At 46.3% G+C, this 26,664-nt stretch overlaps 1 protein-coding gene across 11 annotated transcripts; it reads right to left on the bottom strand.

Annotated features, from left to right (window-relative positions):
* Positions 1-1,727: 1,727 nt before the first annotated feature.
* Positions 1,728-26,587, bottom strand: RCC1 (regulator of chromosome condensation 1). Of its 11 annotated transcripts, none has more exons than XM_045476321.1 (13): positions 26,498-26,587; positions 18,248-18,381; positions 10,247-10,357; positions 9,317-9,395; positions 8,653-8,742; positions 7,575-7,762; positions 7,217-7,396; positions 6,292-6,388; positions 6,055-6,177; positions 5,408-5,563; positions 5,034-5,153; positions 4,561-4,713; positions 1,728-3,619 (listed from the first exon to the last, which is right to left on the bottom strand). In XM_045476321.1, exons 4-13 carry the CDS (start codon positions 9,387-9,389, stop codon positions 3,444-3,446), a joined length of 1,356 nt encoding a protein of 451 aa, XP_045332277.1. In that variant the 5' UTR covers positions 9,390-9,395; positions 10,247-10,357; positions 18,248-18,381; positions 26,498-26,587; the 3' UTR covers positions 1,728-3,443. The 11 variants fall into 11 exon arrangements, with proteins under 11 accessions (XP_045332277.1, XP_045332278.1, XP_045332284.1 ...); XM_045476322.1 differs by having other exon boundaries at positions 10,247-10,354; XM_045476328.1 differs by lacking the exon at positions 8,653-8,742.
* Positions 26,588-26,664: the final 77 nt, after the last annotated feature.

Raw genomic sequence — 26,664 nt, 5'->3', positions numbered from 1 at the left:
GGTGAGTTCAAGCCCTACATTTGGCCAAAAAAAATAAAACAAAATAAAATTTCTGTCAAAACAATATCGAACATCTACAATTCTGTAAATCTTATTTGTAGCTAAGCCACATAAGGTGCTATGATTACCTTTGTTTTGGGGTAATCAATCCAGGTTGGAGAAGGATGGGGGAAAAGATAAAACAGAGTAGATGTGTTTGAACAAAGGGAAATTTACACTTGGCACTAAATTAATACTTACACCAGAAAACTATGCATGTGAAAAACAAGGCAATTATTAACTATAGGGAACAATAAAAAAAGTACAATTGCCAAAACAGCAAAAACTAATATTTACTTTGTGCCTGGCACTATTCTAACATATGTGAAGCACCTGCAGAAAACTTCATAATGCTTGCTTGCAATACAAGGAAAAGGAATTGAAGTTCTAGGTTCAGGTAGCGGCTAATTTTTTTTTTTTTTAATGTTTATTTTTGAGAGAGAGAGAGAGACAGGCGTGAGCAGGGGAGGGCAGAGAGGGACAAACAGAATCCAATGCAGGCTCCAGACTCTGAGCTGTCAGCACAGAGCCTGGCGTGGGGCTCTAACTCACGAATGGGGAGATCATGACCTGAGCGAAGTTGGCGGCTCAACCAACTGAGCCACACAGGCGCCCCTGAGGCTGATTCTGATTCCAGCCTAGTTTGTGCCCTTGGTAAGTAGCTTTTTTTGTTTGTTTATTCATTTTTTGAGAGGGGGATGGAGGGTCAGGGAGAGACACAGAACCTGAAGTAGGCTCCAACCTCTGAGCTGTCACCACAGAGCTGGATGCAGGGGTTGATTTATGAGCTCTGAGCCAAAGTCAGACACTTAACCGACTGAGCCACCCAGGGACCCCTGGTAGGCAGCTTCTTGACCTTAAACGTCAACTCTATGGACTGTTTCCCAAAAGACAATACTGACTTTGCAGGACTGATGTAAGGATCAGAAGAGCTATTATTGCATGTAGAGTTTAGCATAATGCCTGGCCCATTTTAAGCCCCAATACAGAACAGCTGCTATTAAGAAGAGGGAATTTTCAACATACTGTCAAGAAGGAAAACTCCAGTAAATCAAGTCCAAATGGACTTTTGTAGGGAAGAGTAGCAGACATACAAGTGCTTCTTTACAAAGAAAATATTATAATCAAAAGTGTGATTTCCCTTCTAAGAAGTCAGTTTCTAAGCAGTATGGTGCCTGTATCAAAACTAAAACTTCAGGGTGCCTGGGTGGCTCAGTTGGTTAAGTGTCCAACTTCAGCTCAGGTTATGATCTCATCGTCTGTGGGTTTGAGCCCCGCATGTGAGGCTTTGTGCTGACAGCTCAGAGTCTGGAGCCTGCTTCAGACTCTGTGTCCCCCTCTCTCTCTGCCCCTCCTCCACTTGCACTCTGTCTCTCTCTCAAAAATAAGTAAACATTAAAAAAAAATGTATTAAAAAAAACCCAACAACTAAAACTTCAGGGGTGCCTGGGTGGCTGTTGGTTAAGTGTCCGATTCTTGATTTGGGCTCAGGTCACCATCTCGTGGTGTGTGGGATTGAGCCCTGCCTCAGGCTCTGTGCTGATAATGCAGAGCCTGCTTGGGATTCTTTCTGCCCCGGCTCCACTCGTGTGTGCACACGTGCTCTCTCTAAACATTAAAAAAAAAAAAAAAAAAAAAAAAAAAAAAAGCCCTAAAACTTCAAGGGGGAAAAAAAATCACAGAATACATTTTATTTTACATCATATTCATTTTTCAAGTTACTAACATCCAAAAAGAATCCTTCTGGCAATAATAAAAATTTCCTGTTATACATATAACAGACCTTCTATATCAGCATTGTTCATTATAAAAATGTTCTTTGTTTGCATAGCCCAAGACTAGCCATATAGGACTACTGAGGACTTGAAATGTGGCTAGTGCAACCAAGGAATTTTAAATTTTTACAACTTTTGATTTAAATGTAAATAGCCACGTGTAGCTAGTGACTACCATATTAGGTCGGCTGTATGATTTGGTTGCTTAAATACCTGGGAAAATCTACATTAATACATACAAGTTGTCTTAAGAGTTATTGTGCAGTTAATTATGTTTAACCAATGACGTCAGCTGTTAAAAATGATACAACAGCAAGCTTTAGCATAAGTATCTATAGGTATGCACTGTACTCAAATCTTGGTTTGGGATTAGGATATTAAAAGATCCATTCCATGTCTCTTACATTATGCAGCATAATTTTTAAAAAATCCAGTGATTCCTGAAACATAAATACCTAAGCAAAAATCAATCACCTCTTTTTCTTTTTTGATTTGTATGAAACAGCCACACCAACAGCTGACTGGCATATTCTAGGACATCATGATGTCACTTAAGTCCTAGCTTTGACCAGGTGCTTAGGTGTGGGTTTATTCTGCTCTTCCCAACACAGGTGCTCCCTTAAAAAAAGCAGGGAGTATGTAGAAAACAAGTGGCCTGTTTTATAAAACTCTAAATTTATTCAAAGTGTTAAAAGAGTTCACTCTCCCCTCCAAAATACTTTACATTAAAAAAAAAATCAAAACTGTTTTCTATTTCCTCAGCCACTGTACAAGCTGCTGCTTCCCTTTCTGGGCACAAGCCTCTGCCCCCTTTCCCCTCCCTCCCTTCACTCTCAGTATTGCTTTAAATTTGTTTATAAAACCCTCCTTCCCCACTCCCCACATGTCCTGCCCTGCAGATGTAGCTTCCTTTCCAGATTTCAGGCCCTTGGCTGCAGGTAAGGCATGTTGGATGGGCAGAATTCTCAGGCAATGCCTGAAGGGCAGAATGTTTTGTGCTTCTGGGAGAAAGGCTGATTGGCTTTTTTCTTGACCAAGTGAAGGATCATTGTTTTTTCTTCCCTGTGGACATCTGTTGAGGGCCAAATATTTGGCTTGGAGTTGCCCATGGCTGGGCAGCCCTGCCCAGTCTCCAGTTTCCCCCAGGCATAAGTCCATGACAGCTGGGTCTGACCACCATACCATTTGTCTGCCTGTGGATTGTGAAGGACAGAGGGTGGCACATGGCTACAGTAGGGCTTGATGAGCCCCCAACTTCTCAGAATGTGGGCACCAAATCCCCAGGGGAGGAATTTTTGGTTTTTGGCAGGCAAAACCAGGGTCAGCCAGGAGCATGGGAGGTAGGGACGAGGGGGAAAGGTCTAACCACATAACTCTGGGGCGAGCAATGTTCCAGCTGCCAAAACCCCCTCCCCTTTTTCATTTCCCCCCTCCCCCTTCATCCTGCAGACTGTAGGATGACTCAGGAAAGGAGGACAGAAAAGAGGGAAAGGATTCTGTTCTGCTGATAGGAAAAAGGCAGATGACAGAGTACTCAGGGCTGGGGGAGGCCTGCTGGAATCTATAGTCATAGCTTTCCAGTTCCAGGAGGGGGGGTGGGTGGCGGGAGCCAGGCCCGCAGAGGCTTCATCAGCTCTGTTCCTTGTCCTTGACTAGTAAGACTGTGTGCTGGCCACCACTGGACACAGATAAGACCACACGGTTCTCCAGCTGTTTGCCTGTCATCTCCACAGGGCTCCAGGCATCCTCTTCCTGCCCCGTGCCCAGCTGGTAGTTGGTGCCCATGCCCCAGGCAAAAACACGACCTACAAGGGAGAGAAATGGGGGCAGCTGTCTCCAGGATTCCTAGCCCCACCTTTCTGTAGTGTGAGAAGCCTGGAACATGAGGGTGAATTTTGGCTTTGGCCTGTAGCAGCCTAGCAATGTCCCAGCCTCTAGTAGTTCAGGGAAGCTGAGAGAGGCCAAGGAGATCTTGGATTTAAAAAACAGCTTTGTCAACCAGAGACCACATTGCCAAAGACTTCTCCCTGCTCCTAGGAATGGCATTCAAGGTCCTACATGACTGGCCACTCCCCAACCCCTATACCACCCTCCATTCCAAGGACCTGTGGGACTGCTCTAGATGCTCCTGCACTTCAGATGCCCTCCATGCCCTCCATTGCTTATCATAAAGGACTGAACCTTTAAGGTGTAGTACAAGCTCCACTTCCTCAGGAACTCTTCCCAGATAATCCCAGGTCAAGCGCTTCTATCAGCTGCAGCCTTCTCAAGGTGCCCATTGCTGTCCCCCTCAGGCTTTGGTGACCACCTGGTTCACACTCTCCTCTGCTGTGCCTGCTATGACCCCAATGACTAAGCCTTCTATCTCCTAGTAAAATTCTAAGTACAACTCTCTGGTTGTAAATAAAGAGGTCACCCTGGTGGAAAATGTAAAGAGAAGCCTGAGTTAGGAGTCTGGAGACCTGGAGTCAAGTCCTACTGCCTATCTGGGCCTCAGTGACATATCCCCTTCCACTATTTTTCTATGCTACAAAACAAATCACCCTTATTAAAATAATTTGTTTACTCATTTTATGTCCATCAAAGTCAGAACTTCAGACAATCAGGAGAAAAGCAACGTCATCACAAACAGGGCTCTGTGTATCTCAGCTCTATTCAATGATGGACATCAGAGGCTGATGAACAGTTTGGTAAGAATCATGACCCCCAAGCCCCAACCACACCGAATGTGGGCAGCCCCACTCACCATCCTTGGTCACAGCATACCCTACGGAGGCCCCACAAGCTACTGAGGAAACAGCAGGGAGCCTGGAGATGAGGGTGGGTATGCTCTTCTCCTCAGCACCCTCCCCAAGGCCCAGCCGCCCATACTCAGCGCGACCCAGGCTGTATGCTTTTCCTGTGGGAGGAGGGGAGAGATAAAGAGTACCAGAGGGCTTGTTCCAGGTAGGCCAGTTGAGTTCCCATATCTGTGGGAGCTGGTCCCCACTCCCAGGGTGGTAAAAATGTCTGCAGTACATTCCAGTTCTGGGGAGTCCTGATAGAGCCCCCATAGGACCCCACTGAACTCATTCATACCTGGAGGGGTGCCAGGACTCTGAGGGATGGGGGTGGCCCTCATGGACCCACATCTGATCCAACCCATGGAGCAGGCCCAGGTTCCATATCTTACTGGGCTTATGCCCAAGGAACACTCCACCCTCAGCCCAGAGGTCCCACCTTCTGAATCCATGCAGACTGTATGATGCTGGCCACCAGAGAAGCCCACCCAGGACTTGGTAGAGTTCTTGAAGGATGTCAAGTTTTGGGGTACAAAGCAAGATTCTGTGCCTGGGGTTCCTGAGAGGAAAAGGCCAGGATAGAGCTGTCAAGGGTGAAGCTGTCCAAGGAGCTGTCCTTCTTCATTCCCTCACGCAGTGAGGTCGCCTCCCCCCGCAACAAACACGAAGATATGGATATTTTCACTTTACAGTGACAAAAATATGGCTCTGAGGGGTTAGCTGACCCCATCAAGAGCGAGCAATCAATGAGTGAAGCCAGGATTTGAACCCAAGTCACTCTGGGGTATGCTAGATGCTAGGCTTGGGACTCACCAAGCTGATGATAGTTGGAGAGGCCAAATCCATATACATGACCCTCGCAGGAGATGGCAAAAGTGAAGTAGGCACCACAGAAGGCATCCTGGAATCTCACGTGACCCCGGCTTCCTCTGGATTTCAGCATCACACACTTGGGGACCAAGAGTCGTTCTGTAGGCAGAGAGGCAAGGGTCAGTGGCAGACACACACAGCTTCTCTGTCTGCCCTGTGCTTTTTCCCCATTACTATAGCCCTTGGAGGGAGACTAAGCAGGCATTCTTCTCCCTATTAAGCAGAAGAGGAAACTGAGGCCATGAGAGTACAAGTGCCTCACTCAGTCTCCCAGAGCCTTAAGAGGTTAACATTTACATGGAACTTACCACGTGCCAAACATTCTTCTATGTTAGCTCATTTAACTTCACCACAACCCAATGAAGTAGGTTTAGAGATGAGGAAACTGTGTCCAGAGTCCCACAGCCAATAGGTAGCAGAACCACAATTCAAATCCAGGGTAGTACGGCTCTAGAGTCAGAGTTCTTAACTACCAGGTTAAGATCTATCTGATGCAAGCCTAAAGACCGTTAGGGAATTGCTCTTGCCTCTGACCTTCACCAGGGGGTGGCTTGCCAAGTTGCCCCGCCAGAGGGACCTAAGCCACCTACCAAGGCCCTGCCGGCCACCGCGGTTGGCAAATAATTCAGGCACACGGCCCAGCTGGCCCTGCTCCCCGCAGCCCAAAGTGTAGAGGTCACCATCAGCTGTCAGCATCACCAAGTGGTCATTTCCTGAGGGGGAGAGGAAGGCAGAGGATGCAGGGCTTGTCTGTAGGGCCCAGGGCTAGGCCAGCCACGGAACAAGGTTCTCCAACTCCTGCCTAGAGCGAGTACCCCCAGACTCACCTGAGGCCACCTTCACTACAGGCATTGTCAGCTGCACTGGCACAGGTACCATGCTCTTCTTCATGGGCTCCAAGAGTCCAATCACACCATTATTGTCCTGGAAGGTAGGGCAGAGCACTTACCAGCCAGTCGTGCCTGCCCCATACCAGTCAGGTCCAGGCTTGCAGGCAACCACAGAGCTGTCTGGTGAAGGACACTGGTGCCAGATGGGGATGAAGAGGTGGGCAGGAGCCGGGACAAATAATGAAATACTTAATGAATGAAATAGTATGTGGCTTGGGATTTGCATTAAAATAACAAAGGATTGGGGTGGTGGGGTGGATGGGAGTAGAGAGGAAACAAGTTTGGCCACAAATTGATGACTATAGAGGCGAGTAGATGGGTGTTCAATGTTATTTTTCTGATCACTTTTATGTGTTTGAAATTCTCCATAAAAATTTTTAAAAACAGTCCTGATGAAGAAACACCTTATCAGATTCCTTTATTTTTAACACTTCAAAATAAACACCAAAGTACCAAAACAACTTTAACGCTGACTTTGTGTAAACTGCACTCCCTTGCCTTCAAAATTCTGAGATGTGACAATCTTTCCCATGCACCCCAAAACCCCTGACAGATGTAGGAGATGGCTGGGGAGGAGAGAGGTTGAAGGAGAAGGGTGAGGAGAGTAAGCTTCCTGGATTAGCCTCAGCTTAAAGGCATCCTTGATCCACCCTTTCCCAAGATACACATTTCATAATGTAGATTCAAGGTAAATGTGGACAGGCCTGGATGAAGAGACCTGGGTCTGGGCCCAAGCTCTGCCTCTGGGCCTTGATTTCCCCACCATTACATACAAGAGGGAGGGAGAGATGGATTATCACTGGGGCCTCACCAGTTAATTCAGCCAGCCAACCCCCATGCAGTTCTCCAGACCCAGTCTTACCCTGAAGGAGCCCCAGAGGAAAACTCGGCCATCCTCAGTGAGGGCTGCTGTGTGACTGTCTCCTGCCGACACCTGTACCACTTTCTCTTGTAGTTCCACTTTCCCGGGAATCATCTCTGAGCCCTCTACTGATGTGTCCCTTCCCAGGGCACCCTCATCATTGCAGCCGAAGGAGTAGACCTGTGGCCAAGATGCCTTCATTAGTGCAAGGTCTGGCCTCAGTCCTTTCTCGTTTAGGCCACTCCCTGCTCAGCTAGCCAGCACCATTGCCACAGAGTAACTTTTGTGGCTCAAGGTTCCTTCTCCGAACCCCCAAGCCCAGGCCCTGTCCAATCCTGTGCCACCCACCCCAACCTACCTGGCCGCTTTTGCTTAGACACACGGTATGCATGCCCCCAGCCTCAGCCTGCACAATGTCCTCCGGAATGGGCACCAGGGCTGGCTTCTTCCTTTCCATCACATTCTCGCCCAGCCCCAGCTGGCCCACATCGCCCTGGCCCAGTGTCAGCACCATGCCTGGTTCTGTGCTGTGGGACCTATGTGAGACTGAGGGGTGAAGAAGACAGCCCTTGAGTGTGCAAGATGACAGGGGAAAGGAGGAGTCATTCTTTCTCCACTGCATGGGCTCTGGGATCACAAAAACCTGGGTTCAAGTCCCTGCTCTGCCACAGACCAGTAATATGACTTTTCTAATAAGCCTAAATTTCCTCATCTCTGATATGTGAATAGCAAAAATAACTATGTCACAGGGTTTTTGTGAAAATTAAAAACTGAGCACATTATTAATATGAGGGAGGAAATGTTAACAAGACACTCAATATTGTGAAATGAATCTTGGTGGGGAAGAGAAGAATGAGGATACAGATAGTCTTCCCAAACAGCTCCAAGTTCTCAGTTAGGAGTCACTGTGCCAACGAGGATTCACATAATGTCTACCCTTTCCTGACTGCTTACTCTACTAATGTGAAATTGCTTTGTAGTCCCCTAAATTATGCTACAGACCTTCCATATTAGGATCCTTTTTTATAGGAAAGGAAACAGAGACTCAGAGAGGTTAAATACCTTCCCAGTGTCACAAATCTAATAAATAGTAAAGTCTGTACTGAAACCAAGGGAACCTACATGGGTCAGAGCATCGTTCCTAGCCTCCAAGTTCTGGCTGCGACTAACTCCCACACATATTCACACCCAACCCTTCCGCGCCTATCTGGGAACAAACAGGCAGCAGAAGAGGAAGGGGCGGGAGTAAGACATAAGACAGACATTTGCAAAAAGGTACAAGCCAACCAGCGGGCAGCAATGGGCCATCTGCTGCCCAATGACGATCGCCCACGGCCCCGGACAACCTATGGCGTCCAGACCCTCCCTCCGGGGGTGTGGCCACAGCTGCCAGGGCCGCTATGGCTGCGCAGAGGGTGCCCTGGGCAGGGAGCCACCTGGTCGGGTTTTCTGGTCAGGAGGGCTCGGCCCGTGGGCACCTGGAACACGACGGGAGGCAGCGGCCCTCACTGCCTGGTTACGAGGGTCTGCAAAAGACAGACACTGTCTAAGTGTGGGTCCACACTATCCCCTCCCGGATTGGGGTTGGATTGCTCTCCTCACTGTCTCTCTCCAGGGTCCCAGGAAAGGAAACCACAACTACCTTCCTCAAATGCTACCAGGACATTATCTCATTTTCCTCCTAACAGCCCAGAGAGATTGGTGCTGAGCTGTTGTATAAATCAGGTAATTCAAGCTCAGCGATGTTAAGTGACTTAACCAAAGCTACACGACTACAAAGTGGCAGAGCCTGGACTTGAACCTACTTCTGGAAGTCAATGGTCCTAGCCCTGGTGCATTACTGCCCGGAGCAAAGTCCTAGGGTCTCACACCACCCCCCCACCACCTCCCAGTACTACCTGAGTGTTTGTAGACAAGTCTCTGCTGCTTTAGGAGTCTCAGAGGATGGGATTCAGTAAGCTACAAGAGACTCCAGCTGGGTGGAGTTCTTGGGCTTCCAGGTCCCTCAGCTCCAGAGGTCAGGGAGGAAGGAGCCCAGTCCCAGAATATGGGGGCTCCAAGAGGCTACCCATTCAGAGATAGAGGCCAAAGCCAACTTACCCTTCACCTTCTTGCTTTTGGGGAGAGCATCCTCTGGAGGTGACCTTCTCTTAGCTATACGCTTGGGTGGCATCCTTTCCTGAAAAACCCAGGCAAATACTCCATTTCATTCATGGCAATCATTTACCTGCTCTCACTAGGTAACCCTAAAAAAGGTAAGAGGGATTCCAGCCATTCCATTTCTCAGAATTTATCTGAGAAGAATGGTAACAGAATAATGGATACATCCCAAGATTAAGTTCCATAAATATTCTCTACTGTATATGTCATAACATTAAAAAGGAAAATGGAGCAACCCATGTACTCAATAGTAGGAGCTGGAAAGTACGTGGTATATTTATAATAGAATGGTATGAAGCCATTAAAAGTGATGCTTTCAGAGATTTATTTATTGAATCGGAAGATGCTCACCATTGCCAAATAATATAAGTAGACTGAAAAAACACTTCATCATCCCATTAAAAAATGTATACATGTGTAAAAATATGTGTAGAAAACTGTGTGGAAAGAAGTATGTTCATTATTAACAATGGTAACCTCTGGAAAATGGGATTATAGACACATAATTTTTTTCTTTTTGTACCTTCCTATATTATCTAAGATATCTAACAACATTACATGTATTTTTTTTTATTTTTTTATTACAAAAAATTAAAACCTTTAAGAACATCAAACAAAGTATCTCTCATAGCTCTCCCTCAACCTTGAGATACCACTAGTAACTCTGGAGAAGCACTACTGTTATCAGACCCTCCCATCCACAAAAAAACACGATTCTCATTAAATAAAACCAAACCAGACCATTTGTGCCCTTTGATCCAAAAGCCCCATTCCTGCAAGGAACGTGGCCTTCCTAAACAGTCCAATAATAAATAAACACTGTGTACATGCTCACCAGGTATTAGAGAAAGGGGAAAGGAAACCACTTATAAGTTACGAGAAAGGTTCCATCCAGGGCAGCTAAAGTTCCATCCAGGGCATCTATGAGCCTCAGCCCCAAACCCCTCCTGCTTTTAGCTGCTGCTGTCTTCCTCAAGGCTGCTGAGAACAGAGACATTTTCCCCAGCTCTCTCAATTCCAATCCAGCCTAAACGGTGTCCAAAGCCTCCTTCCTCCACACACCCAGCCCCGGAAATAAGAATCTCAGGGCCAGAATCTGGGCTCAGCTACTTTCTAGCTGCTTGACCTTAGGCAAAATTACTTAATCTCTTCATGAATCAGTTTCTTCCTCAGTAAAACAGGGATAATAATAGTACCTACATCTTTGTTACATAGGATTAAATGAGCTAATATTGTAAATGTAATAAATTAGTATCAGTATTACAAGATTTAGGGCCTGTCCCAGGTAATGCCTGAGAACAGCTCTAAGCTAATCTAACCCACCTCTCCTCCATTTTGTAGATAAGGGATGAGACTCTACCCAACACTAAAAATGGAATGAGAACTCCAGAGTCCTTCTCAGGTTCAGCTGTGGCCCTAACCAGCACCCTGCACCTCCCTTCCCCCCCACCCCAATGTCTTTCTTCCAGTAGGTCCTAGAGCCTCAGCCTCCAGCTCCCTATTGCAGAGTAATGAACACAAGGCCAATGGCCTCTTGAATTTCCAGGCACTTTCCTGCTAACTATCCTGGGGTAGAACAAAGGACTGAAGATGAGGAAGTAGCCAAAGGTTTAGAATTCTCCAAGCCAGTGTAGGCTGAGCCTCGGCAGGCTGAGCTGCTTCTACAGGTTGTGACTGGCCCAGTTCTGACTCTGATGAGGTGGCAGTTCTGAGCGTCTCCCAACTTTTATTCCCTTGGGGTGTGATTCCCCCTCTTGGGGTGGGACTCCTCCTCTCCAACCCACCTCTTTGAGACCCCTCTTACCATGCTAAAAATGCACATTCTCGGGGATTAGAGGGAATTGGATTCACCTGCCAGGGCTGTGGTTTGTTCACCCCAGCTTTTGTGGCCATGGTTAGCCAGCAGCCTTGACCTCTCTGAGCTGTACCCTCACCTGTCAAGGGGAATGCAATGACTTCTCAGGGCTGCCCTCAAAACTGAATGAAATATCTGTTTTCAGTGCTAAGCACACAGTAAGTACTCAATACATGGCAGCGTTTATTCTTTTGTTCCACAAATATTCATTAAGTGCCTATCACCACTGTTTGGTTTTGGGTCAGGTGTAGCAAGGAAAAGGGGACTACCCCTCTCCCTGTTCCCATGAAGCTTACACTGTAGTATGGAAGACACATTACAGATGATGCTGAGTAAAGGATAAGGAGATACAGTAAGAGATCACTTGGGGGGACACAACAATGTGAGTGTACTTAACACTGAGCTATATGCTTAAAAATGGTTAAAATGGTAAATTTTATGTTTGTGTTACCACACTAAAAAAATAAAATGCCTTGGGGTAGGGGAATAGAGTGGTCGGAGGGGATGACATTTAAGCTAAGACCTGAAATATGAGAGAAAGACAGTAGGGCAAGACCATGACGAAAGTGGTCTGCTAAATGGTATGTTTGGGAACGTGGGGAGACCAGTGCAGCTTCAGCTGGAGAACAACTGGTCAGACGACATGAGGAGAGCAGGGACTGGATCATGCAACACCTTGTAGGGAACACAGAAAAATTTTAAGAAAGTCTTCATCAGATTTACATTGTTAAATGGCTGTTCTGGCTACTGGAAAGAAAATGGAATGGACTGGAAGAGGAGGCTATTGCAGGCATCCAAAGGAGAGACGATGGTGACTTGATTTGGTCTGTCTGAGGTAATAGAGAAAAAGGAGACAAAACTGATCAACTTAGGAGACAAATTCGATGTGTGGATTAGATGTGCAGAGTGAGGGAGAGGGAGAGATCCAGAATGACCTTCTTCATCCTAAAAAAAATCCAGAGGATCCCAGGCAGGCCTCCCCAGAATCTCCCTATGAGCTTGGCCAAACACAAGGACCCCTAGGCATTGGGTTAAATGACTAGGAGGCCGGTATGGGGCGCCTGGCTGGCTCAGTCAGTGCAGTGTGTGACTCCTGCTCCCGGGGTTTATGAGTTGGAGCTCCACACTGGGTATAGAGATTACTCAAAAATAAAATCTTAAAAGAAAATGACTAGGAGGATGGTAGGCTTCTATTAGTGAGATAGAGAACACTGGGGGACAAACAGGAGAGAAGAGACTGAGAAGACCATTTCTCCAGGTGTTTTCCTGAAGCTTGAAGTCGTTGGGAGCCAACGAGAGATGTGAAGTATGCAGAGCTGGGTGGGTGAAGGGGTGTGGGATAGAACAGGTATCCCTTGTTTCAGGTAGACAACTTGGATCCCTGGCCAAGCCGGCAGCCAATTGAGTGTGTCCAGGGCTCTATCCTGCTAAAGGCAAATCTCCCATCAGTTCATCAAAATGACCTGTAGAGGTTAGCTGTGCCACAGACAGAGACCGTGTAACAGGATGGAAGAGTACTCACAACAAGAAGTGAAGTGAAAGCACAGGGAAGAGAATTATGTCAGCATACTGGTGCTGACGCTGGGCTGACCTGTAGGCAAGGCCTGAAGTGCAGACAGAAAAATAAATGAGGTGGTTGGTATCATGGGGGCACTAACAAAAAACATGTGTTACTGTGGGTTGGAACCCAGTGAACGTCTCCTTAGACACCTGTGTTTTGGCTAAAATTGTGGGGCATCTCACTGCAAGCTATGAACATTGATCCTATTTTACAGACGAGGAAGCTGAGGCTCAGAAAGGTAAAGTATCTCACCCAAGACTGGAAGAGGAAGTGAACGTCTCAACCAAGTTGGTCACACTCCAAAGCTGGTGTCCTTGCCAACTTCCTCCCCAATGTTCCCCAGTCTCTCAGCCTGCCTGGGAACTATCTCTCATACCTTCTCCCCAAGAAAAGACAGCAACTTGGCTCTGGTCTTCCTGATACCTACCCCATCCCATTCCAGAAGTCATTCATGATCTTTCTAAACCTCAAACCTGAAACAAGATGCTTCTTTGCTCAGACTCCCTACTGGCTCCTTCTGCCTGCAAGATAAAGCCCACATTTTCTAGCCTGGTACGGAAGGCTCCAGACTCTGGTACTGATATAACTTTTGGCCTATCCCTTTTCTGTCACAATCTCCTTACTCTTCCCACACAATCTTAGACTGCTTATTGTTCTCTCTGTCCATTTGCATCTCTATACCTTCCCACCTCTTATCCGACTAGAAGAATGTCTACTCAGTCCCAAAGTCACCTCCACTGGTAAATCTTCCAGATCTCTCCCCTCATCCCAAAGGAATCATTCTCTCCCAGAGAAACGGGACAGACTTTTGGATCTGGATCGTAATTACTCTAATTTACATGTCTGTCCATCATACCAACCTACTCCTTAAAACGTGAGCCACTCTGGGGCACTGGCCGCTCCTATCGTCTGTATGCCAACAATCTTTTACTCCTCACAAGATGAGGAAGGACTATCGGGGCGCCTGGGTGGCACAGTCGGTTAAGCGTCCGACTTCAGCCAGGTCACGATCTCGCGGTCCGTGAGTTTGAGCCCCGTGTCAGGCTCTGGGCTGATGGCTCAGAGCCTGGAGCCTGTTTCCGATTCTGTGTCTCCCTCTCTCTCTGCCCCTCCCCCGTTCATGCTCTGTCTCTCTCTGTCCCAAAAATAAATAAACGTTGAAAAAAAAAAAAAAAAAGATGAGGAAGGACTATCACTTCTAATTCAGTTGCTGCACCTGAGGCTCAGAGAAATAAATTTACTTGCCTAAATTCATACAGTCAGTAAAAGAGAGTCAGGAATAGAACTCAGGTATATATGACTGATTAAAAAAACCCACAAAAACAAACAAAAAAACACATCAGCCAAAGGCAGACCATGATCCAGGCAAGGTTGGAGGCAGCCCAGGCAGGCCTCCTCAAGATCCCCCCATGAGCTTGGCCAAACACAATGAGTGAGGGCTGAAGCTACCTAAGAGGGAGAGGACAGTGAGATAAGAGAGGAGACAATGAAGCAGCTTGGGTCTGACAGGGTGGGCCAGGTGGGTGCTGGACCCACTGAAAAATGCGGGGAAGGACAGACCTGGGCTCTCTCTGAGCCTAAGAATTTCTGCCTCTCAGATGGAGGTCTCTAGGTATAGCAGAATGCTGTCGTGAGCAATCCCGTGAGGTGCCCTGGGGGCACCTGGCTGGCTCAGTGTGAGGAGCATGCAATTCTTGATCTCGGGGTCACGAGTTCAAGCCCCATATTGGGCCTAGAGCTTAAAGAAATAAGTAAACAGGGGTGCCTGGGTGGCTTAGTCGGTTGAGCGTCCGACTTCAGCTCAGGTCATGATCTTACGGCTCGTGAGTTCGAGCCCCATGTCGGGCTCTGTGCTGACAGCTTGGAGCCTTGAGTCTGCTTCAGATTCTGTGTCTCCTTCTCTCTCTGCTCCTCCCCCATTCATGCTCTATCTCAAAAATAAATAAATGTTAAAAAATTAAAAAAAAATAAGTAAACAAACAATAAACTTTTTTCAAGGTGGAGTCCTTCACATCCTCTACTACACAAATCAGTTCTTTGTATGGACACCCTCTCTAACTGCTCTGGGTATGTTTTCTTAATCACACAGTGTCTCGACTAGGAATAAGCAGCAATCTTTTGTCCCCACCCTAAACCCCCCTAACAAACACAGCTTCCATCCTCAGCAGCTTACAGTCCAGTCGGGGAGAAGAGTGAGACACAGTCACAAAAGAGTAAGGTCAGATATAGAGTCAACTTCCACTAATAGGCATCTATGATGCCTGGAATGCTCACACCTGCCCTCTGAGGTAAGTGTGATCACCCTGGTTTTACAGAGAAAAAAGTTGTGCCCCAGGCCACACAGGTGGGGTGAGATCCCAGGTCTCCTGACCACTTCCCATCAGCACCAGAGCATCCCCCTTCCTCCTCTTCCCCTTTCTCCCTGGGCTTCAGTTTCCTCAGGTGGTGAACGAAGGTATACCAGACTAGACAGTCTACCAGGGGCCTGGTGTTCTGCTGTGACCTTCTATGACCCCTCCACAGCCTGGTTTCTGCAAAGAAAGATAGAGCCCTCTCTGACCACAGCAGCTGTCCCTGCCACCACCCCTACTTCCTCACTTGCCTGCCAGACTCAGAAGCTTAAGAATCTCTTTGTAAGAAAGGTCCCCAGGAAGAAAGGGAGGAGAGAGTCTCATCTGTCAACAAACACTTGCTGAGCTCCTGCTATGTGCCAGCCACAGAGCTGATACACTTCACTCCAGGAGTTCACCAGAGGAGCCCCCTTGCATGCAGAGGTATCCTGGGGAAAAGGGACCTCAGCTTCCACCGGATGTTAGAATCACTGCTTTATGAAAAATACAGGATATAAGTAATTCTCACCATACACCTCTTACCTTCATTTTACAGATAAGGAAACTAATGCCCAAGTAGACGGGGGGGTGGGTGGGTGGGGGGGTGGCCCAAGGGTACCTAACCAATAAGCTACAAAGCTGAAAAGTATTCCTGCTCTTGGGATGTCTTTGTGACAAAAGCATGGTGAACTCCTAATTCCATCTTTCCAGACCCATTCTGATGCCCTTCTTGGGTGACCCCCTCCCTGCCTCCTCCACCCTCACCCAGTGTTTCTAGGTCTTGCACGCCAGACCTCTCGATACCCGGTCCTTGCTATATTATCTTGTTACTCCTTTCTTTGTACCCCACACTGAAACATCTATGGTATTTCTGACCCCAACACTCACCTTTACCTTCGTGCCTCTCCATGCCCCTGGCTGGATGGCACTAACCCCTCCACCTCTGTGGGCTGAATAACTCCACTGTCCTTGAAAACCCCATCCAAGAGTCATCTCACCCGGAAAGCCATCCGGATCCTCCTGGGCAGGGTTGGGTGACCCCCTCAAGAGTTTCCATACCACTCCATACGTTCGACTTCTGCCAGGACACACAAGTTACACTTGGTTGGAGCACCTCAATTACCATCTGATGAATGAATGACTTGCCAGCAGCAGCGCCGCTGGGTCCACGGACATACGTGGGTGACACACTGGATCTTAACCGAGGCCCCCACAGGGGTCTCCCCAAGGAGACCAGGGGCCACACGGGGCCCTTCTCACCATTGTTCCTCAGCCCTGCCAGCGCGGCACGAAGTAGACAGACAGTAAAAATCAGTTGACAGCTGAGTTGATGCGGGGTTCACAGCACACCTCTCCAAGGCTCAACAGTCTTCCTCTTGGTGTCTGGTGACGCTGACTTCTTGCCCTGCAGAAGACCCTCGCCAGCCTATACCTCGCGCTCCTAAGGCACACACTCTCCGGGCAGGATCCCCCCCGCTCCCCGCTGCTCTACCAATCGCATCCTCCGGACGAATGCTGGACAAAACCACTTTCCCCTCTCCGGAAGCGCAGCCGGGGCTGCCGGTCCCGGGCCGCGAGGCGCGCGGGTCTGCGCCCTGCGGGGTCACGGCGGCCGCGCGCACCCGGCCGGCCGCGCTCGGGCCGTTTGAATCTCCCGCCCGCGCGGGCGCCGCGGGCGGACGAGAGAGGCGCGGCGGCAGAGGGGCCGCGCGGCCCTCGCTCGAGCCAGGCGGGGCCGGGCCGACTCCAGGGCGCCCCGCGGGGCCGGGGACTCGCGCGCCTGCTCCCGCGCCTTCCTGCCGCCCGGCTTCACGTGGGGCCGGCGCCGCCGACACGAGCGCGCGGGCGACGGCCCCGGCCTGCCAGGGCTCCGGCTGTGGCCGCCCGGGGTGCAACCTTCCGCCCGGACCCTCCGCCCCGACCCTCCGCCCCGACCCTCCGCCCGTGACGGGTGCGACCTACCTCGCTGCAGGTCCGCCACAAGCAACTCCTCCGCCCGCCTGCCCGGCCGCGAACTGCCCCAGAGCATGCGCTCTGCAGGCCTCCGGCCCCGACCCCGGGCCAGAAAGAAAAACAAAGAGCCCGGCGGCCCCTGGCGGCCGCTCCGGGAAGTGCAAGTGGCGCGCTCGGGCTAGAGTGCTCCCGACCGGGCTCTCTCCGCCCTGGCCCTGGTACAATGGGTGTGTATTTTGGAGACTCCAAATCCGGACCGGTGGACTGACAACCAGAAACTACTTGAAACCGGGGTTTCAAGTTTGGGAAGATCTTGTGGGGCAGAGACTGCACGGAGAAGATACTGATAATGCTTTCAAAAGGGTCTCCGTCAGAGAAAGATGAGAAGAAATCAGACCATCAACAACTACACAGGGCCATGACGTGGGTATGCACAGGGGCATCTGGCTCAGCCTGGGGCTTAAGAAAGGCTTTCCAAGGTAAGGCTAAGAGGGTAGAGCATCTAGGACGCATCCCTTGCGAAGACAGGGAGCGATGAGAGAGTAGAGTGGTTGTGGGAAACTGCCAAGGTGTGACTGGGGCAGAGGGTGCCTATGGGAGTGAGCAGAGAACACTAGAGAGCAAGGGTCAGATCATGATGCAGGGCCTAGTGTATCCAAGGAGTACAGCTTCTATCCTGAGGCAGTGAAGAACTAGGGAAGGGATTTGAGCATGGGAGTGACACGAGCAGAATTTGTTTTAGAGCAAAATGGAGAATGGACTTGGCAGAAGGAGAAACCGAGAGTAGGGGGAGCAAGAGAAGTGAGGGAGACCAGCGGAGAAAGAATGTGGGGCTATGAATTGGGGTTGGGAGCTGGAGGTGGAAAATAGGCACCAAGCTGACTATGCTCTCTTAATACACTCCTTCTTCAGTGGATACAAACAGTTCAAGATTCCAGATGTTCCCTGAGGTGACTTCTCAGGCCATTTGATTGTGTCTGGAGGGTTTCTGAGGTCAGGACAGGGACCTCTGCAGAAGGGTATTTTCTCCATTTCGTGTTGATTCTGACTCTGAAAGTCATTCAATCATACCTGAACTCTAGATGGATACTTTTGGTGAGTATTTACCAACTGAATTTCTCCTACTATGCAGAACCCATCCCAAAGGACTCCCCATATTCAGGGTCTCTTACCTCTCCAAATTTACCTCTGCCTCCATCATGGACTCCTCTTTTAGATGATATACTGTGCGATTTCTCCAAGTTTTAACCCTGGATGTTTGATCTCTCTCTGCTTTCTTCTTCCAAGATCTTACTCATTCCCATGGCTTAATGTAATTATAAAAATGATTATTATCACCCATTTTGTAAAACTGTTTACTTTGTTAATTACAGAAACACATCCACCCATGTCCATGAGCTCATTTGTTCCTTACAAAACCTCATGGTAGTTGGAAAATGAGAAAAATGAGGTTCAAAGGTGAGGCAAGTTCTCTGGGGTCAGCACACAAGTGGTAAAGGGTGGTAAAGGGGACCAGAGCTCTTGTTCAGCCTGGAGCCATCATCTTTTAACTGAGAGGGCAGTCCATTTGGTCTGGTTCTGACCTCCACCGTAAGTTTCAGCTATCTCTTCCCAGAAGACCCCACACCTAAAATAAAACATGTTATGTACGCATCTAGACCTCTCCCCCCCCTCCCCCACTTCATCCTTACAGCCAAGAGTAAGGTTCTCTGAGAAGTAAAGATTCAATCCTTAACTTATTTTCTGATTCTTCCCTCTTCTCTCCTCTTCATGTTTCGGTTGCTGCCCCTCTGGTCTAAAGCACCACCCTCCTGGCCTCTGCTCCTGCCTCACATCCCTTCCCCTCCATTTTGTTCCACCTAGATCCCCATTAGTCACCCTAAATCATGGCTCTGAGAACTTGCCCTGCATACAAATCTTTAAAGACTCGGGTATTTCTTCAGTGCTGTACTCGGAGCACCAGGCAGCAATTGCCCCAAGCTGTTGACTTCCCACTCTCTCCTTAGCCTCTGCACTGTACTCTGAAGGTGCCCATGTTCATCTACCTTCTCACCTTTATTGGGGCTGTTTCCCCTACCAAGTGTCTTTCTTCCTGCCTTGCTGAGCTCTTGATGTAACTTAAGGCTCAATTCAGGCCCCATCTCTGTGAGGACTTCCTTGACCCCACTTATCTTTTCCTATTCTGAGCCGAAATATTAATTTTAATTATTTTTTACATTCTATCATTTATTTCACTTATTGCACACAAACCATAATAAGAACAATCAATTGAAGCTGGCCCAGAACTGGCTCAAATGATAGAAGTGAAGGACACTGAAAGTTAGTATAACTGTATTCCATATGCATAAAAGTTAAGTAGAGATATGGAAGATATAAAAAGACCCAAAGTGAATTTCTTGACAATATCTAAGATTGTAAATACACTGGATGTGATTAACAATAGATTAGATATTGTGGAAACAACGATTAGTACACGTTAGGGCACAGCAATAGAAATTATCCAAAATGAGACACAGAGAAAAAAGAATTTAAAAAAATTGAAAATAGCATTAGTGAGGTATGGAATAACTTTAAGTGGCCAAATATACACGAAAGCAAGGAGGATCTGGGGACAGAAAATATATGAAGAAATGACAGCTTTAAAATGTATAAACTATAAACCTACAGATCTGTGATAGTTATTTTTTTTAATGTTTATTTATTTATTTTGAGAGAGTGAGCACACAAGGGAGGGGCAGAGAGAGACAGAGAAAGAGAATCCCAAGTGAGATCATGACCTGAGCCAAAATCAAGAGTTGGAGGCTTAACTGACTCAGCCACCCAAACGCCCCATGATAGTTAGTTGTATATGTCAACTTGGCTAGGCTATGGTGCCCAGCTGTTTAGTTAAATGCCAGTCTAGATGTTGTTGTGATGGTATTTTTAAGAGATGATAACCTTTAAATCAGTAGACTTTAAGGAAAGCAGATTACCTCCTATAATGTGGATGTGCTTCATCCAATCAGTTGAAGGCCTTATGAGAAGGAATTCTGCCAAGACTGCATGTAGGCTCAAGACTACAACACCAACTCTTGCTGGAATTTCTAGCCTGCCAAAGTGCCCTACAGATCTCAGACTTGGCAGTCCCCACAACTACATGTGCCAGTTCTTTAAAATAAATCTCTATCTATCCATTTACACACACATACATCCAGTTGGTTCTGTTTCTCTGGAGAACTGTAACCAACACAAAATCCAAGAAGCTCGAGTAACTCCAAGCACAAGAAACAAGATACATCAAAATCAAATTGCTTAAAACCAATGATAGAAAATCGTAAAAGCAGTCAGAAAAAAGACATGTTATATACAGAGAAATGAGGCAAGGATATAATGCAACATGTTATGTGCAGAGGAACAAAGACAAAGATACAATGCAAACAAGGGGACAATGGAGCAACATCTCTAAAGCACTCCAGCCTGGATGGCTCAGTCTGTTAAGCGTCCAACTCTTGGTATGGGTTTAGGTCGTGATCTCACAATCCATGGGTTCAAGACTCCGTTGAGGCCCCCACCCCCCTCCATCAAGACCCCCCCCTTCCCCCATTAAGCACTCCCCCGCAGGTGAGCCCTGCTTAGGATTCTCTCTCTCTCTGCTCCCCTCAGCTCTCTCTCTCCCCCATCTCTCTCAAAATAAATAAATAAATAAACTTTAAAAAAAAAAGATAAAGTTTTTTTTTTTTTTAATTTTTTTTTTCAACGTTTATTTATTTTTGGGACAGAGAGAGACAGAGCATGAATGGGGGAGGGGCAGAGAGAGAGGGAGACAGAATCAGAAACAGGCTCCAGGCTCTGAGCCATCAGCCCAGAGCCTGACGCGGGGCTCGAACTCACGGACCGCGAGATCGTGACCTGGCTGAAGTCGGACGCTTAACGGACTGCGCCACCCAGGCGCCCCAAAGTTTTTTTTTAATAAAAATTTAAAAAGTACTCCAGCAAAATTGTATCTCATAAGGTATATCCAGCGCAAAAATCTTTCAAAAATGAAGGTGAAAATAAGGTATTTTCAGACGTATGAAAGCTGAAAGAATTCATCACCAGTAGAACCATTGTAAAAGAAATGTTAAAATAAGAACTTTGGGGATGACTGGGTGGTTTAGTTGGTTAAACGTCTCAAAAATAAGTAAATAAACTTAAAAAAAAAAAAAAAAAGACCTTTGGGCAGAAGGAAAGTGATACCAGATGAGAATCTGCATCTACACAAAGGAATGAAGAGCACTGGAAAATACCTTATTTCACCTTCATTTTTAAAAAAAAATTTTAATGTTTATTTCTGAGATAGAGAGAGACAGAGCATGAGTGGGGGAAGGGCAGAGAGAGAGGGAGACACAGAAGCAGCCTCCAGGCTCTGAGCTGTCAGCACAGAGCCTGATGTGGGGCTCGAACCCACAAACCATGAGATCATGACCTGAGCTGAAGTCAAACATTTAACTGACTGAGCCATTTAGGCGCCCCCAAACTTTAAAAAAGATGAGGGCACCTGGGTGGCTCAGCTGGCTCAGCATCCAACTTCAGCTCAGGTCATGATCTCTCAGCTTGTGGGATCGAGCCTGCTTCGGATTCTGTGTCTCCCTCCCTCTCTGCCCTTCCCCCATTCACTCTTTTGTCCCCTCTCTGTCTCTTTCTCCTTCAAAAATAAATATAGGGGCGCCTGGGTGGCGCAGTCGGTTAAGCGTCCGACTTCAGCCAGGTCACGATCTCGCGGTCCATGAGTTCGAGCCCCGCGTCAGGCTCTGGGCTGATGGCTCAGAGCCTGGAGCCTGTTTCCGATTCTGTGTCTCCCTCTCTCTCTGCCCCTCCCCCATTCATGCTCTGTCTCTCTCTGTCCCGAAAATAAATAAACGTTGAAAAAAAAAAAAAAATTAAAAAAAAATATATAAATATAAACATTAAAAAAAAAAACTTTAAAAAAGATAGTTTCCTGTTTAGACAAAAAAAAATGTATTGTGGGTTTTATAACATATATAAAAACATATATAAAAGTGATATACATGACAACAATAACAAAGACTGTGGGGTGACAACATAAAGTTCTTTTACTGTCATAAGTGAATAAATGATATGATATATGATATACTATCATAAGTGAATGAATTGATACAATATCAACTGAATGTAGAATCTGATAATCTGAAGATGTATACTGTAAACTCTAGAGCAACCACAAAAATAGTAAAACAAAGTTATAGCCAGTAAGCCAACAAAGAAGGTAAGCTGGAATCAGAAAAAGTTACTCATTTTTTTTTTAATTTTTTTTTTCAACGTTTATTTATTTTTGGGACAGAGAGAGACAGAGCATGAACGGGGGAGGGGCAGAGAGAGAGGGAGACACAGAATCGGAAACAGGTTCCAGGCTCTGAGCCATCAGCCCAGAGCCTGACGCAGGGCTCGAACTCACAGACCGCGAGATCGTGACCTGGCTGAAGTCGGACGCTTAACCGACTGCGCCACCCAGGCGCCCCAGTTACTCATTTTTTAAAAGGGAGAATAAGAGCGGCACCTGGGGGGCTCAGTTGGTTGACTGCCTTCTGCTCAGGTCATGAGCCCATGCTTTGTGGGTTATAGCACCGCATCAGGCTTTGTGCTGACAATGCAGTTTCCCTTTCTCTCTGCCCCACCCCCCCCCCAAAAGAAACAAACAAAAAAGAATCCTTAGTTGATTCTTTTTTTAAAAAAAGGTAGATTAAGAAGAAAAAGGGAACAAAGAATAGATGAGATAAGTCGAAAACATATTTAAGATGATAAGACTCAAACCTAAACGTTAATCATATAAAAATATGGTCTAAGCACTACAATTAAAAGGCAGAGATTATCCTAATAAATTAAAAAAGGCAAGACCCAATTATGCACTGCCTACAAGAAATAGTTTGTTTTTTAAATGTTTATTTGAGAGAGACAGTGGGGGAGGGGCAGAGAGAGGGCAAGAGACAGAGAATTCCAAGCAGGCTCCGCACTGTCAGCACAGAGCCCGGTGCGGGGCTGGAACTCACGAACCATGAGATCCTAACCCAGCCGAAATCAAGAGTCAGACACTTAACCATCTCAGCTACCCAGGCACCCCAAGAAATATGTTAAAAATATAAATACACAAATAGTTTAAAGGTAAAAGGATAGAAAAGACATCCTCTGTCACACTAGTCAAAAGAAAGCTGGAGCAGTTATATTAATAACAAAGTAGATTTCAGAGCAAAGAATATTATTGAAATAATTTCATAAATGATAAAGGAGTCAATTATTCAAAATACATAATCCTGAACATATATGCAACTAATAACAGAGCTTCAATATGTGAACCAAAAACTGATAGAACTTATGGAAGAAATAGACAACTCCACAAATATAGGTGAAGATTTTGATAACTCACTCTCAATAATTGATAGAAAAAGTAGAAAACCAGTGAGGATACAGGAGACTTGAACAACTCTTGTAACCAACTTGAACTGATTGATATTTATCGAATGCTTCACCTTTCTTCACATTCTACCTTGCTTTCTTCAAACAAAGTAAAATACATATTCAAGTGCACATGAAACATTTATCAAGATAGACCATGGTCTAGGTCATAGAACAAGTCTTGGTAATTTTAAAAGGATTCAAGTCATACAAACTGACGACACTGACATTAATGTCAGACGACACTGACATTAAAGTAGAAACTAGTAACAGAAAGATCTTTGGAAAACCCCCAAATATTTAAAAATGAATATACTTTTAAATAGCCTATAGATCAAAGAAATCAAAAGGGAATTTGAAAGTATTTTGAACTCAATTAAAATGAAAACGCAACACACCAGAAGTTGTGGGATATTGTTAAAGCAATATTTGGGGGAAACTAACAGCACTAAATGCCTGTATGAAAAAAAAGAAATTTCTCAAATGAGTGACATCAGCTTCTACCTTAAGAAACAAGGAAAAGCAAACTACACCTAATCAAAAGAAAACAATAAAGATAAAAGCAGAAATCAATGGAACAGAACATAGAAAAACAACAAAATTATCAACTAGTGTTTGCTATTGCCAGGCATAGTATAGGAACTGAGCTTACAAATATGGTTCCGTTCTTGAGAATCCAACTGTTGGGTTAGACGGACATCAGTTTGAAAAATAATCACATCAGAATGCTAATTATCATGATGGAATGCTCAAGGTGCTAATGCTTATGAGAAGGGGAAGTGAAGACAGTGGTTAAGAGTTCAGGTTCTAGGGGTGTCTGGGTGGCTCAGTCAGTCGGGCATAAGACTCTTGATAGTCACTCATGTCATGATCTCGCAGTTGTAGAATTGAGCACTGAGCTGGAAGCCTACTTGGGGCTCTCTTGCCCCCCTCACCCCTCCTTCATGTGTGCTCATCCTCTCTCAAAATAAGAGCTCAGGTTCTAGAGACCAAGACCTTCAAGTTTCACTCTGTGTGGCCTTGGGCAAATGATATAATGTTGATCTTGATCGTCTTCTTTTTCTATAACATGGATTTAATAAGATTCCCTGCATTGCATACGGCTCTTGTAAGGATGAAAAAATGCCTAGTGCATGGCAAATCCTACTCAAATGTCAGGTACTATCATTAAGATGTGGGTCCCATCCATTAGAGGGAAAGACATACACAAAGATAGAAGAAATGGGGGTAAGGGAGAGGCATGGTTGAGGAAGGACTTTCACTCCCCAAAAAACTACTCATTTCCACTTTATTTTCCAGTGTTGAGTAAAACCAGGCACATGAGTATGTAATTAATTACAACTGAAACTGAGGTTTTAGTGTGTAGTGGTTACATTAGCTTAATACCAAAAAGTGGTTTAAACCAGGTGGAAATAGTATTTTTTGAGGCATGATATAATATAGGTTGAGAATAGGTTCTGCAGTCAGTTGCCTTGCTCAGATGCATGCTCTGCCACTTACTGGCTGTATAACGTGGGCAAATTCCACATATCCTCCAACTTCAGTTGTCCTCATCTGCTAAATGGCACAGAGTACCTACTTTATAGAGGTATGTGGAGTATTAAATTACGTATGCACATCACTACACTGTCTTGTTTAAAGCTAGTAACATAATAGCTTATCATATTATGGTTTAGGAGTTAGGTTCGAACCCTGGTTCTGCTCCTTACTACTTAGATGATCTTGAGCAAGTTTCTAATCCCTTAATCTCTCCTGGAAAGATAGGGTTGGTTCTGAGGTAAGCCTGGTTGAATAGTAAGTGATGGTAGACTTTATTCATTCAACAAGATTTATTGGATACGATATCCCAGGTTGTTTGCTGTAATACTTAACAAGCTCATTGTACTTTTATGAGACTGTAAGCTTTTTACAAATATTAACTCATTTAAATCTCACTAAAACCCCAAGAGGTAGGTACTTTTATCATCTATGGATGAGAAAATTGAGGCAGAGAGGTTAAATTGTTTGCCCAAGGTCTCATGAACAGCAATTGGTGGTATTAGGATTCACACCCAGACTGTCTCGGGACTCCCAAGTTTGCTAGGAATGCCTACTTGCAGAAAAAGCCTGCAGGCAGGTAGGTTACAAGAAGTTTGGCAGAAAGGGTGGGGCCTAGAAAACTTGCCAACAGCTTTGCTTCAGCTACACTTTGGACATAGAAAAAAATGCACGTATTTCCTGCCCAGCAGGTTACCCGGCCCTATGCTGTGAATTTGTACTAAAAACTGTAAATCCCCAGGTTAGCTGTAGGAGAAAAAGAACACTTTTCATTTTACTGAGCACCTCCTGCACAGACTGCAGATGTGACAATGATACCAAAGAGGAGACTTTGGGCTATACAGGCTCCCTCCCAGCAAGTGTGCAAGAGCGGGATAGTTGCAGAGGCTGCTTCCTACTTGTGGGCTTAGGCAATCAGCCTGTTAGACTAATACCTCAGAATTGTGATGAATACATGCCAAAATGCTTAGAACAGTGCCTGGCAGAGGTAAGCATTGCAAGAACCCTTGTTCAAGATGACCTTTTAAGTTGGTACTCCTTAAAAATAAACCCATCAAGAGGCATCTGGGTGGCTCAGTGTCCGACTTCAGCTCAGGTTGATCTGTTTGAGCCCGAGTCAAGGCTCTGTGCTGACAGCTCAGAGCCTGGAGCCTGCTTTGCATTCCACATCTCCCTCTGCCCCTCTCCTGCACTCTCAAAAATAAGCATTAAAATTTTTAAAAATAAGCCCGGCAAGCCCTCCCAGATTCTCCACAATCATGGTTTAACTACCTCCAATTCTATCATCCGGGGCTCAAAGGAGTGAAGCAGTCTGCCTTGACATTCCTAAAGCTTAGGCTGTAACTCAGTCATCTCTAATCTCAATCACCTTGATGGCTTCTAAATGGGCATGAGGCTGTTATAGTCCCCCTCCCCACTGTATGTTCATTTAGTCCCACCCAGGAACTAAACTCTACCTTCTAGATGGTTCCCTGCTAGTTCCCATCCTTCAGGGCCTGGACTAGTTTCTAACGCTGGCAGTCAGTGCCTGTGCTTGACAAGATTTCCATTGTGACTCAGCCTCACATCATAAGCAGGATGACAATTCTCTCAGGCTGAAGTACACTACTTGGAACAATAGCAG

Source organism: Leopardus geoffroyi, chromosome C1, assembly GCF_018350155.1.
Source record: "Leopardus geoffroyi isolate Oge1 chromosome C1, O.geoffroyi_Oge1_pat1.0, whole genome shotgun sequence".
NCBI lineage: Eukaryota > Metazoa > Chordata > Mammalia > Carnivora > Felidae > Leopardus > Leopardus geoffroyi.
The sequence above is the reverse complement of the archived record's forward strand: the minus strand, read 5'-3'. Positions and strand labels throughout refer to the sequence as shown.